The sequence below is a fragment of the Girardinichthys multiradiatus genome, chromosome 2, assembly GCF_021462225.1.
Source record: "Girardinichthys multiradiatus isolate DD_20200921_A chromosome 2, DD_fGirMul_XY1, whole genome shotgun sequence".
NCBI classification, from domain to species: Eukaryota; Metazoa; Chordata; class Actinopteri; order Cyprinodontiformes; family Goodeidae; genus Girardinichthys; species Girardinichthys multiradiatus.
In genome coordinates, this window is record NC_061795.1 from 6,231,202 (window position 1) to 6,244,045 (window position 12,844).

The window sequence follows — 12,844 nt, forward strand, 5'->3', positions numbered from 1 at the left end:
ACAGACTGTTTATTTGTATGGAAACTTTTCACCTTTCCACTTTTCACCTTTCCACACATTCTTTTTGTATTTTTTATGAAAAGAATTGAGAACTTAATATTGACATCAATGAGTATTCTGCTTTTCTCACTTATTATTAATGTCTGTAAATGAAGCAGTGTGCTGATCTTTCCCTTTTGGCATGTTTGGCAACACTTTTACAAAAGCCATTGGATGTTTAGATGCTTCTAATTTTTGTAATTGTTGTCTTTTCTCCAGGCTTACTGCTCAGAGGAGCATTGAGGATGCTGAAGAGGTGGAGCGGGAACGTCGCCGAAAAGCTCGGGAATCTTTACGCCGAAGGAACAGTGGCTCAACACCCGAAAACTCATCACCAGAAAGCGAGGCACCAGAAGAACGTAATATGTGAGTACATACAGGGGTTGGACAATGAAACTGAAACACCTGGTTTTAGACCACAATAATTTATTAGTATGGTGTAGGGCCTCCTTTTGCGGCCAATACAGCATCAATTCGTCTTGGGAGTGACAAATACAAGTCCTGCACAGTGGTCAGAGGGATTTTAAACCATTCTTCCTGCAGGATAGTGGCTAGGTCACTACGTGATACTGGTGGAGGAAAACGTTTCCCGACTCGCTCCTCCAAAACACCCCAAAGTGGCTCAATAATATTTAGATCTGGTGACTGTGCAGGCCATGGGAGATGTTCAACTTCACTTTCATGTTCATCAAACCAATATTTCACCAGTCTTGCTGTGTGTATTGGTGCATTGTCATCCTGATACACAGCACCGCCTTCAGGATACAATGTTTGAACCATTGGATGCACATGCTCCTCAAGAATGGTTCGGTAGTCCTTGGCAGTGACGTGCCCATCTAGCACAAGTATTGGGCCAAGGGAATGCCATGATATGGAAGCCCAAACCATCACTGATCCACCCCTATGCTTCACTCTGGGCATGCAACAGTCTGGGTGGTACGCTTCTTTGGGGCTTCTCCACACCGTAACTCTCTCGGATGTGGGGAAAACAGTAAAGGTGGACTCATCAGAGAACAATACATGTTTCACATTGTCCACAGCCCAAGATTTGCGCTCCTTGCAACATTGGAACCGACGTTTGGCATTGGCATGAGTGACCAAAGGTTTGGCTATAGCAGTCCGGCCATGTATATTGACCCTGTGGAGCTCCCGACGGACAGTTCTGGTGGAAACAGGAGAGTTGAGGTGTACATTTAATTCTGCCGTGATTTGGGAAGCCTTGGTTTTATGTTTTTTGGATACAATCCGGGTTAGCACCCGCACATCCCTTTCAGACAGCTTCCTCTTGCGTCCACAGTTAATTCTGTTGGATGTGGTTCGTCCTTCTTGGTGGTATGCTGACATTACCCTGGATACCGTGGCTCTTGATACATCACAAAGACTTGCTGTCTTGGTCACAGATGCGCCAGCAAGACGTGCCCCAACAATTTGTCCTCTTTTGAACTCTGGTATGTCACCCAAAATGTTGTGTGCATTTCAATATTTTGTGTAAAACTGTGCTCTTACCCTGCTAATTGAACCTTCACACTCTGCTCTTACTGGTGCAATCTGCAATCAATGAAGACTGGCAACCAGGCTGGTCCAATTTAGCCATGAAACCTCCCACACTAAAATGACAGGTGTTTCAGTTTCATTGTAAAACCCCTGTACATAACAAAATGACTATCTACATATTTCAACAGATTCATTTTAGGTGTTGAATAAACCTGCAGTTTTTCATATACCTTCCATTGGGTGAAGAGCAAGTGGTTAGAACTACTACGCATTCTGTCACCTCATGACTGCTTATTTCCCACATTTAATGTTTGTCATCATTTGTCCAGCTGTGAAACTTAAAGCTATGCAGTGAACTAAAGCAGACAACCCCCACCCACCAATCCCCTTCAACCCAACCCTTTCAATGATTAACATCAGAATCAGCTTTATTGACCAATTTTGTGTGCACAGACAAGGAATTTGACTTTGGTTTCACATACTCACATCATACAGACGTTAAATTTAAATAGATAAACTTTAGAGAAGATTAGAAAAAAACTACTAGAACGCTATGTTTATACATGTGTATGTACACCCAATAGTTTTTTCTTTAAAAAAAATGAAAGGTTAAAAAACTGCAAATTTGCTTATTTTGTTACACAGTAAAGTAGCTAGTTGTAAGGTGTCTGGTTTCTGCAAATAGCACACTGTAGTGTGCCTAAACAGCTTGCTTGCAGGATATGTGGGATCTGCTGAGATTTTAGAGGCCTGTTTCCTGACCCTATACCTCTAGTTCTGGATGGAGGGAGCCCTGATGATCCGCTCTGGATATCCGTTCATTGCAGTGGCCCTTTCCTGTTTGTGGCTGAGCCAAACCACACAGTGATGGGTGTGCACAAGATAGACTGAATAATGGCAGTGTAAAAAATTACCAGCAGCTTCAACGGAATGTTGTACTTAAGTTGCCGCAGGAAGCTGGATTTTTTTCCAAACAGTGTCTAGGAGTGAGGACCATCTCAGGTTCAGAGCAAGGGGTGTTCCGAGGAATCGGACGTAATCCAGAGTAGATACAGAGTTGTCGAGGATGTTAAAGGAAGTGAGTGTGAGGGTGTGTAAGGATTTTATTACAACAAGCATAAGAAGAAGCCGTTGAGGTTGTCAGCCAGAAGGGGTGTCGTCACAATGTTGGGGATGGGCTCCTGTAGTTACTGATGTTGTGCAGGCCTCTCCAAACTGCTTCTGGATCATTAGATTATAAGCTGCTTGTTAGGTTATTGCTGTTGTTCTAGCTGTGCTGATCTCCTTGCTCAGTTTGTATCTTGCCCACTTATACAGGGCCTGGTCTCCACACACAGCTGTAAGCCTCTTCCTTGGTCCCAGGCAGCTTCTTCAGATGTGGACAGGACCATGTTTTATTGTTGTCAGATGTGGAAAAGATCTTGGTCTGTATAGGACTCTGATGTATGATGTCGCAGTTTCAGTGAGTTTGTTTAGATCAGTAGCTACAGCTTCAAAATCACTAAAATCTGTGCAAACCAGGCCTGTAACATCTTCTCTAACACATCAGCCCACTTCCTAACAGTCCTTACGGTAGGCTTAGAGATTTTAAGTTTTTGCCTGTAAGTTAAAATGAGGTGAAGCAGACAATGGTCGGAGAGTCCTAAAGCTGCACCAGGAACAGCGCGATAGGTGTACTTTAAGACTGTGTAGTAGTAGACCAGTGTGTTTGTGTCTCTGGTGTAACACTTGATATGCTGTCTGTATTTTGAAAGTTTATTTGACAGGTTTGCGCAGTCGAAATCCCTAAGAACAATGTCTGGGTGTTATTTCTACTTATCGTAATCAGGTAAGCAAGCTGTTTTTCAGCCTCTGATTTGCAGGCTTGTGGTGGGATATAAATACTGGCCAGAACAAACAAGAAGAACTACCTTGGTGGATAGAAAGGTTAACAGTTTATCAAAAAGGACACCAGAGTGAGGGCTGCATGTCTTCTGTAACAATGTGACATCAGTACACCAACCTTACAAAAGCACATTCCACTTCCTTTCTTTTCCCTATGAACTCTGTGTTGCGGTTTGCTCAAAACAGCTGGAAACCCAGTATCAGAAGTACACTGTCCAGGAGGAATTTACCAATCCAACTTTTGCTGAAGCAGAGGGCGGCATATCCACAGACGTCTGAGCTGAAAAGAAGCAGCTCATTAATTTTGTTCACTGGGGAGTAAAAATTCGCCAGGTGTATAGACTGGAGTGGAGGCCAAAGTCCATAGCTTGATTAGCATACCTGTGGATTTTCCCCATCTGCATCTCCAGTTAATTCCACAGAGAACCACTGCACTTTCAACCAGGATCTCAATAAAGGTTTCTGGATTGGTGTAAACTACAGAAAAACTGCTCAAAGAGGACTGCCTAATGCTTAGGATTTGCTCACTGGTTAATGTAACTGGAAAATGGCGCCAAAGTCCACGACAAACACAGAAAAACACACAAAGAACAAGATAGCGTAGTACTGAGGTGGGCATCTTTGGCGTCAACTTAAATGTCAGGGGCGGCATCTTATATCACCTTGTGTTAGCTGATTTACTTTATTTTACTGATAACATAAGAACAAATGTTTTCATTGAGCGAAGCAGTGAACAGTCTCCCTTCCCAACACCATGGTGATGATTTGAAGATGAACACACAACTGTTTCCTCATTACATAGCTTGCAAAGAATGTGTCCAGAGAGAAGTATGACCATGCCACAGTCTGTGTTGTCTCGGCAGACTTCAAATTTAGGGCCTGTAAATTACTGCTTTCACCTCTAACACCTCCTCCATCTCATCGCACCCTCAGCTGGTCTGATGTTGTGGTGATTCAACATTAGGTAGCTCTGTCGCTGCAGTCTGTCATTTTCAAAACTCTTATCTAGATGTAGAAATGGTGAAATGCTCTCTCTTAAATTCACATTTTGTAGTAGATGGATTATTTTTAATTTTCTGAAGTGGCAATTCAATAATTAATTTGGCTGGGATCATTTATAGTAAAAGTAAAGGTGTTTCCTCCTAAAGAATTGCTTCAGGTACTGCGTTTAAAGGAATTTTCTTGACACTTAAACAATATTTGGTGTATGTGTAAGTTCTTTACTTTACCAAGGATCAGGAGACTTAGGGTTTCACTGGGTGATCAAGTGTTCTAATCATCTGTGGAATGCTGAATGAATTCCTTCTGCCACCTCCCAGAGCTACAAAACACCCTTTCAACACTAAGCAGGAGGACACTCAGAGGCACAGGTCTGATTAAAAGTGGGAATTGTACGTGGTAAAATATGGCAAATAAACAAAAGGTTTCAAATAAGCTATTTATTTCCTCTCATCTAGACTATTGTAACGCACTTTTGAAATGCATCAACAAAAAAGGCCTTTATCAACTTTAATTGGTACAAAACTCTGCAGCAAGTCTCTAAAGAGAACAAATAGAAAAACTACCATCAACCTAGTTTTAATCAGTTTTTAACGTTTTTGCACTGCAGACAGAGATAAGTATGCTTTGAAGTGGCTTTTCAACAATGGAAACAACGATTATAAAAGAAATTTCAGGAAAACAAATATTTCAAATATTTTTTCTTAGTAGAATCCACCAGATTTTTATTATCTTTCAGCTAAATGATGATCCAACCATTCAATTACTACACACAGCAACAGAAGCAACCTGTTCTCATTACTTTAGGATTTAAACCAGGGGTGCCCAAGTACAGTCTTCATGAGATATTAACTCGCAACTTTTGGATGTATTTTGCGGATTCTCCAACACATGAGACTCAAATGGCTTACTTCCCGCATTAGTATGTCTTTCTGCTACCTGGCCATTCATTTGATTAAGGTGTGCTGGAGAAGGGATAGATCAGAATTGCCATGTTTGTGCAAACAAACAAGGAATTTGGCTTCGGTTCCACTTTGCTCTGAGGACTTTTTTCAAAAATATAAAAGGGGAATGAAAATATTTTTGTAAATATGTATTTAGACAGTGTTATTTACAAGACATGGTTGCAGTTAAATGTCGCAGGATAGTTGTTCTTGATAACTATAATTGGACAACCCTGGTATTAGCAACACTGAAATATCATAAAGTGCCAGGTTGTTTGACTTTTAAGTCAAAAATTATGTATCTCTTTCTAGAGTCTACAGCCTTCAGTTTTGCTGAACATTTCGGCTATTTTGTGTTATAAGAATGTACACCTTTTGGAAAACATTGTTTGTAAGTGACATGATTATCTTGAAACTAGTAAACTGCTAAAAGTTTACACCTCTGACCAATAACTGTTAGTTAATGATAGGAAGCTTTGGCACCAAAATCTGCTAATGTGCTTTATTCGATTGACATTTAGCTGCAATCCAGGAGGCTTGTTCATATTTACTATTAGGAATGTATTCATTCATCAGTGGTTTTCAGGACTAATCATGTTTCTTACTAAAGCTTCAAGAGAAAGTTCTAGCGAATAACTGAAAGTCTTTTTGAATGTGTTATTCACATTCTGGAACATTAGAGAAGTTACATTATTGTTTCCACTTTGTCCTGTTGGATAGTATTTAGGTTGTAAATTGAGATTCCAAATGTAACAAGATGAAACAGGAGCGAGCAACAAGAAATAGAGAAGATTTATGTTTAGCATTGTTGTCCCAATTTACTTCCAAGGACCACACCACTACATAGTGAGTTTAAAGGTTTACTGAAAAAAGAGGTCAGAAGATTAACTTGAATTGGGTGTGATGATGCATCATTTGGTGACACTTGTTGACGGAGACTAGGGCTCAACATGGTGGCCGAGAACGGACTTTTCTTGAGCTGACTTAGAACCCCCTAATGCAACTAAAATGAAGAGGAGTATGAATAAAAGACATGGAAAATTATATGGAAAGGTTTGCAAAAATGTCCATAGATGAACCACTGAGGAACATTTCCACCAGCCTAGGGACAATGAAATTGGGGTGCTCAGTACTGGATCCTTCTTGAAAGCCTTAAGTTCTGTTTGGAGGGCTTTAGTTTTAAACCACTGACCAGCTGATGATCTGCCTGTTCATGTTTTAATCTCGTTTTGAATACTTTGCCTCTGCTGTTAATTTTGTGTCTTGTTCATGTTTCTTCTTTTTGCAGGTTGAAGCTAAATGTACAACCAGATTAAAATAGCATGAAAATACTTTTTTCCCATACTTACCATTTGGATCAGGATTGTACTATTCCATATTTGAGCCTGTAATATCGCTTTAAATATATTTATTTAAAGGTAAATGATAATAGGTGTGTCACCCAAATACTACAGCTGAACAAATTTTGCTTAACTGTCTCATGTAACTTTAGGTATGATTGCGAACTGAAACCCAGCAGTTCCCCATCTCTTGAGGAGGATGAGGGCTTTAGTGACTGGACTCAACGCAGACAGAAACTAAGGCAGCAGCGTCTGCAGGAGCTCAGCCATGATGGTGAAGAGAAGGAAGATCAAGAAAACGTTTTTAATGTAGCCAAAATGGCTGTCCAGGGCCTTTCCATGCCTTTCAGTCAAGTCCAAAGACAAGAGCAGCAGGAAACTAAGAGTATCAGAATGGAGTTGGAGAGGAGAAAAGAACACAAGGAAGAGGCTAGGACAGTGAAGGAGAGGGAAGAAATAAAGAAGGATAAAGAGTTCCTAAGCACAAAACAAGAGATTCAAAGGTCAAGTACAGAGGTAAGAGTTTTTCATCAAACACCAGAAGATGTTGTTCATTAGTCACACTTATTTCTGAAGTTGCTAGGATAATTTTGTCTGATTTATTTTGTAATTGATGACGTTGCTAATATGCTGTTGACTCAACTTATTGATAAAAGACGACACTACTCACATTAACTGATCTCCATTAGATTTAGGGTACCATGTGAAAACAAAGTGTGGGTCACAATACCCCTACCGTAATTTAATTCAATTAAATTCTGTTTATTTATAAAGCACAGATTTACAAAAATGTCTTAACAAGGAACTTTATAAAAAACACCCAATTTATACGCAGAAACTCAACTAAGTCCAACTGTTTAGACTGATTCAAAGTCAACTACATACATTCCAACTCAATCCTAGCCAATTAAGCAAAGCAGTTAAGTTCAGGTTATTATTCAAATTGGTAAAACGTTCTCTATGTTCTCTTTGGAAAGCCAGCCATAGTCATTGACTTAACAACCATCCTGAACATAAATGTAGCAACTGTCAACAACTGATTGCACAAAGTCTTAAACTTTGCAGCAATCACTCAAACTGAACATCCATGTGGCAACAGTGAAAATAAAACTTCCCTTTAACAGAAAGAAATATCCAACAGAACCTGGCTCAGTGTGAGCAGCAATCTGTTGCAGCTGTCTGTTGGTTTTACAAGACTGTTCAGATACACAAAGAAAGACATAAGTCCTGGAGTACTTTCTATGTTAAAAAAGTAAAGAGTTAATCAGAGCAGTAGCTCATTGAGTGGCTTCATCTAGGACTGAAATGCAGCTAAACTAATAAAGTCTGAAGCAGAAGGAAAATCTATAGGACAAAAACATTTCACACAGTTAGTCACAGCAATAGCTCCTTCAATTACCTTGTATGGGAGAGAGACAGTGGTGATATGGTTTGCATGTTCTCCCCGTGCATGTGTGGGTTCTCACCGGGTACTCTGGCTTCCTCCCACAGTCCAAAGACATGCCTGTTAGGTTAATTGGTCACTCTAAATTGCCCTTAGGTGTATGAATGAGTGTGTGCATGGTTGTTTGTGTGCTGCCCTGCGATGGACTGGCGACCTGTCCAGGGTGTACCCTGCCTCTCGCCCATAGACTGCTGGAGATAGGCACCAGCTTCCCGCGATCCACTATGGAATAAGCGGTAGAAAATGACTGACTGACTGATGATGACTGATTTTAAACGAGTCATATTCAGCTTTATTTTGTTTTTAGTTAGACGTAATATTTTTTTAATTTATTTAAAATACATCAAAACCATTTGGTCCTATCTTAAGACACAAAGGCAAAAGATTGTTTAGGTTTTATGATTACCACTTGAAGTACACATAAAAATAGAAAAAAAAATGTGTCTGTCTTACTTGAGATATATATATGTTCACATGCAGTCAAAGATGAAGATGTGCCTGAAGTTACAAAAAAAAAAAAGTGAGGCTGCACAGAGGCACAGTTGGTAGCACTATTGCCTTGCAGCAACAACGTCCTAGGTCCAAATCCTGACCTGGGGTTCTTTCTGCATGGAGTTTGCATTTTCTTTTTGTGTACTTCCTCCCACAGTCCAAAAACATAACAGGTTAATTGGTCTCTCTAAATCACCCTTAGGTATGAATGTGTTTGTGCATGGTTCTTTGACCTGTGTGTCTTTGTGTTGCCCTGTGATGGACTGGTTATCTGTCCAGGGTGTACCCACCCAATGAATGCTGGAGATTATCTGTTCTTTCTTTCTAGGTGAAACGACTAAAGGAGCTACATCCATTAACATTTACTTTTCCTTCCCATAGAAAGTACTCCTGGGTCAGTGCTTCTGTGTTCTTTTTGTGTCTCTGCTCTGTTTTCTCAAACCCGCAGTCGGTCGTGGCAGATAGCCGCTCACACTGAGCCTGGTTCTGCTGGAGGTTTCTTCCTGTTAAAATTGAGTTTTTCCTCTCCGCTGTCGCTACATGCATGCTCAGTATGAGGGATTGCTGCAAAGTCAATGCCAGTGACTGTCCACTGTCTCTACGTGCTCATCCAGGAGGAGTGAATGCTGCAAGTCACTGACTGGATGTAATCTGCTGGGTTTCCTTAGATAGAAAAACTTTTTATCCAATTTGAATAAGAAGCTAACTCTGACTGCACTGTTCAATGGTTAGGATTAATTGGAATGTATGTACCTGACTGTTGTGAAGTGCCTTGAGACAACATGTGTTGTGAATTGGCGCTATATAAATAAAACTGAACTGAACTGAACTGAACAGATAGGCACCAGCTCCATACGACTCTGCAAGGATAAGTGGGCATAGACAATGTATGTATCGATGGATGGTTGGTTTCCAGAGGTCACTCTAGCTATTTCATTTAGACAACTTTTTAAAGAGAAGTTAGAAAAAAAAGGACTGAGTCAAATCATAAATATTTTATTGGTAAAGATAATTTTGTATTGTCTTTAACACTTCAAAAAAAGAACATGTGCTAACAAAAGCCTGTTTTTTACTGTTTCAGAAACAGGGAGAGAAAAAGCAAGAAGCTAAAGTGTCCTACACGTCCAAGGTTTTCCTTGACCAAGAACCAAAACACTACAGCCCAAGGAGTGACATGGCCAGTGAGGAAGTCACATCATTCGTGAACCAGATGAACATATCCAGCAGGTGTGTGGTGTGCATTCAAAATAATCCAAATCTGCCCTGTGTATCTATCCAGCATTTGAAAAAAACATATTTTTCCTTGGTCAACATAAGCAAAGGAGACCAAGCTTTAATCTGGTAATAGCATCAGCTACAATGGACCAATAATCTTCTGATCATAGTTCTGTATTTACAAAATAGGAATGTAAGAAACGTTTTGGAGGAAAAGTCATTTTTTAGAAAATTATTACCTCAAATAACTTTCTTTATTTAAGAAGAATGTGTTTAAAAAAAGGATGTATGTGGTGTTTCATGGTCCAGAGCCTAAACCAAGAAAAATAAAAATTGTTTTGGTGTATGCAGAAGATCTGTGAAGTCAGAGAAGGTGAAACCCTTCCTGGAGGCGGAGCAGAGACTGGAAAAGATCCGTCAGAGTCTGCACGAGAAGGAGAGTCAAGAGCTGGAGCAAATAAGACACAGACAGTTTGAGGCCGAGCAGGAGCTGGATGAGCTGAAGAGGAGGAGGGAGGAGAGACGCCAAGCTCGTCAGGAGGAGGAACGCCAAAGGGAGGAGGAAGAGAAACAACAGCTGGCTATAGAGGAGGTGATCATAATGTTCTTTATGCTTTATGTATAGATTTACACAATTGCCAGGAATGATGCATCTCTCTGGATGAACCTGGAATGTAAAGCTTGGCTGTTATACAGGTCCTTCTCAAAATATTAGCATATTGTGATAAAGTTAATTATTTTCCATAATGTCATGATGAAAATTTAACATTCATATATTTTAGATTCATTGCACACTAAATGAAATATTTCAGGTCTTTTATTGTCTTAATACAGATGATTTTGGCATACAGCTCATGAAAACCCAAAATGCCTATCTCACAAAATTAGCATATTTCATCCGACCAATAAAAGAAAAGTGTTTTTAATACAAAAAACGTCAACCTTCAAATAATCATGTACAGTTATGCACTCAATACTTGGTCGTGAATCCTTTGGCAGAAATGACTGCTTCAATGCGGCGTGGCATGGAGGCAATCAGCCTGTGGCACTGCTGAGGTCTTATGGAGGCCCAGGATGCTTCGATAGCGGCCTTTAGCTCATCCAGAGTGTTGGGTCTTGAGTCTCTCAACGTTCTCTTCACAATATCCCACAGATTCTCTATGGGGTTCAGGTCAGGAGAGTTGGCAGGCCAATTGAGCACAGTGATACCATGGTCAGTAAACCATTTACCAGTGGTTTTGGTACTGTGAGCAGGTGCCAGGTCGTGATGAAAAATGAAATCTTCATCTCCATAAAGCTTTTCAGCAGATGGAAGCATGAAGAGCTCCAAAATCTCCTGATAGCTAGCTGCATTGACCCTGCCCTTGATATAACACAGTGGACCAACACCAGCAGCTGACACGGCACCCCAGACCATCACTGACTGTGGGTACTTGACACTGGACTTCTGGCATTTTGGCATTTCCTTCTCCCCAGTCTTCCTCCAGACTCTGGCACCTTGATTTCCGAATGACATGCAGAATTTGCTTTCATCCGAAAAAAATACTTTGGACCACTGAGCAACAGTCCAGTGCTGCTTCTCTGTAGCCCAGGTCAGGCGCTTCTGCCGCTGTTTCTGGTTCAAAAGTGGCTTGACCTGGGGAATGCGGCACCTGTAGCCCATTTCCTGCACACGCCTGTGCACGGTGGCTCTGGATGTTTCTACTCCAGACTCAGTCCACTGCTTCCGCAGGTCCCCTAAGGTCTGGAATCGGCCCTTCTCCACAATCTTCCTCAGGGTCCGGTCACCTCTTCTCGTTGTGCAGCGTTTTCTGCCACACTTTTTCCTTTCCACAGACTTCCCACTGAGGTGCCTTGATACAGCACTCTGGGAACAGCCTATTCGTTCAGAAATTTCTTTCTGTGTCTTACCCTCTTGCTTGAGGGTGTCAATAGTGGCCTTCTGGACAGCAGTCAGGTCGGCAGTCTTACCCATGATGGGGGTTTTGAGTGATGAACCTGGTTGGGAGTTTTAAAGGCCTCAGGAATCTTTTGCAGGTGTTTAGAGTTAACTCGTTGATTCAGATGATTAGGTTCATAGCTCGTTTAGAGACCCTTTTAATGATATGCTAATATTGTGAGATAGGAATTTTGGGTTTTCATGAGCTGTATGCCAAAATCATCTGTATTAAGACAATAAAAGACCTGAAATATTTCAGTTAGTGTGCAATGAATCTAAAATATATGAATGTTAAATTTTCATCATGACATTATGGAAAATAATGAACTTTATCACAATATGCTAATATTTTGAGAAGGACCTGTAGATCTGATTCTTCTTTAATAAAATAGACTTATCAGCTCAATCAAAATCCTAAAACTGAGTTTGGATTGTTTCTTTAAGGATAAAACTGCTATTGTGACATTTTAAAGTAAAAAAATAAAATGAATTGAAGAAGTCTACCTGCATGGCCGACCAGTTGGTTGCATTGTTGCCTTGCAGCAAGAAGGTTCTGGGTTCGACTCCCAGCCGGAGGTCATTCTGCAAACTCCATTCTGCATGGAGTTTGCATGTTCTCCCCATGCAGACCCCGGCTTCCTCCCACAGTCCAAAAACTCTTAGGTTAATTGGTCTCTCGCAATTGCCCTTGGGTGTAAATGGGTGTGTGTATGGTTGTGTGTCTATGTGTTGCCCTGCAATGGACAGGTGACCTGTCCAGGGTGTACCCCGCCTCTCGCCCACACATGGCTGGAGATAGGCACCAGCTCCCCCGTGTCCTTGTATGGAAGATACAGGTATAGAACATGGATGGATTGAAGGGTGGATGGAAAAGTTTAGCTCTTGTTTGAGTTTGAACAAACAAGATAAAGTACGTTTAAATAGCCAGAAACAGAAAAGTTAGAACTGGACATTGATTTGTATGCCGTACCTCCCATTTTACTGTTTGTTGAACAGCTGCGACTGTGCTTTTATGTTACTCTAAACACCTTGGAAAAGACAGCTTCACAGAGGA

The 12,844-nt window shown here is 40.8% G+C and overlaps 1 protein-coding gene across 5 annotated transcripts in view; it reads left to right on the plus strand.

The window, feature by feature from the left end:
* lsp1a (lymphocyte specific protein 1 a) overlaps positions 1 to 12,844 on the plus strand; it is a 47,454-nt gene that overhangs the window by 10,037 nt on the left and 24,573 nt on the right. For 4 of the 5 annotated variants that reach the window (XM_047387862.1, XM_047387843.1, XM_047387855.1 and 1 more), the window contains exons 2-5: positions 259 to 405; positions 6,853 to 7,216; positions 9,718 to 9,863; positions 10,203 to 10,443. In XM_047387862.1, the coding sequence (XP_047243818.1) occupies positions 259 to 405; positions 6,853 to 7,216; positions 9,718 to 9,863; positions 10,203 to 10,443 (898 nt within the window). The remainder of the gene's footprint in view (positions 1 to 258; positions 406 to 6,852; positions 7,217 to 9,717; positions 9,864 to 10,202; positions 10,444 to 12,844) is intronic. The other variant, XM_047387833.1, reaches the window with a different exon arrangement.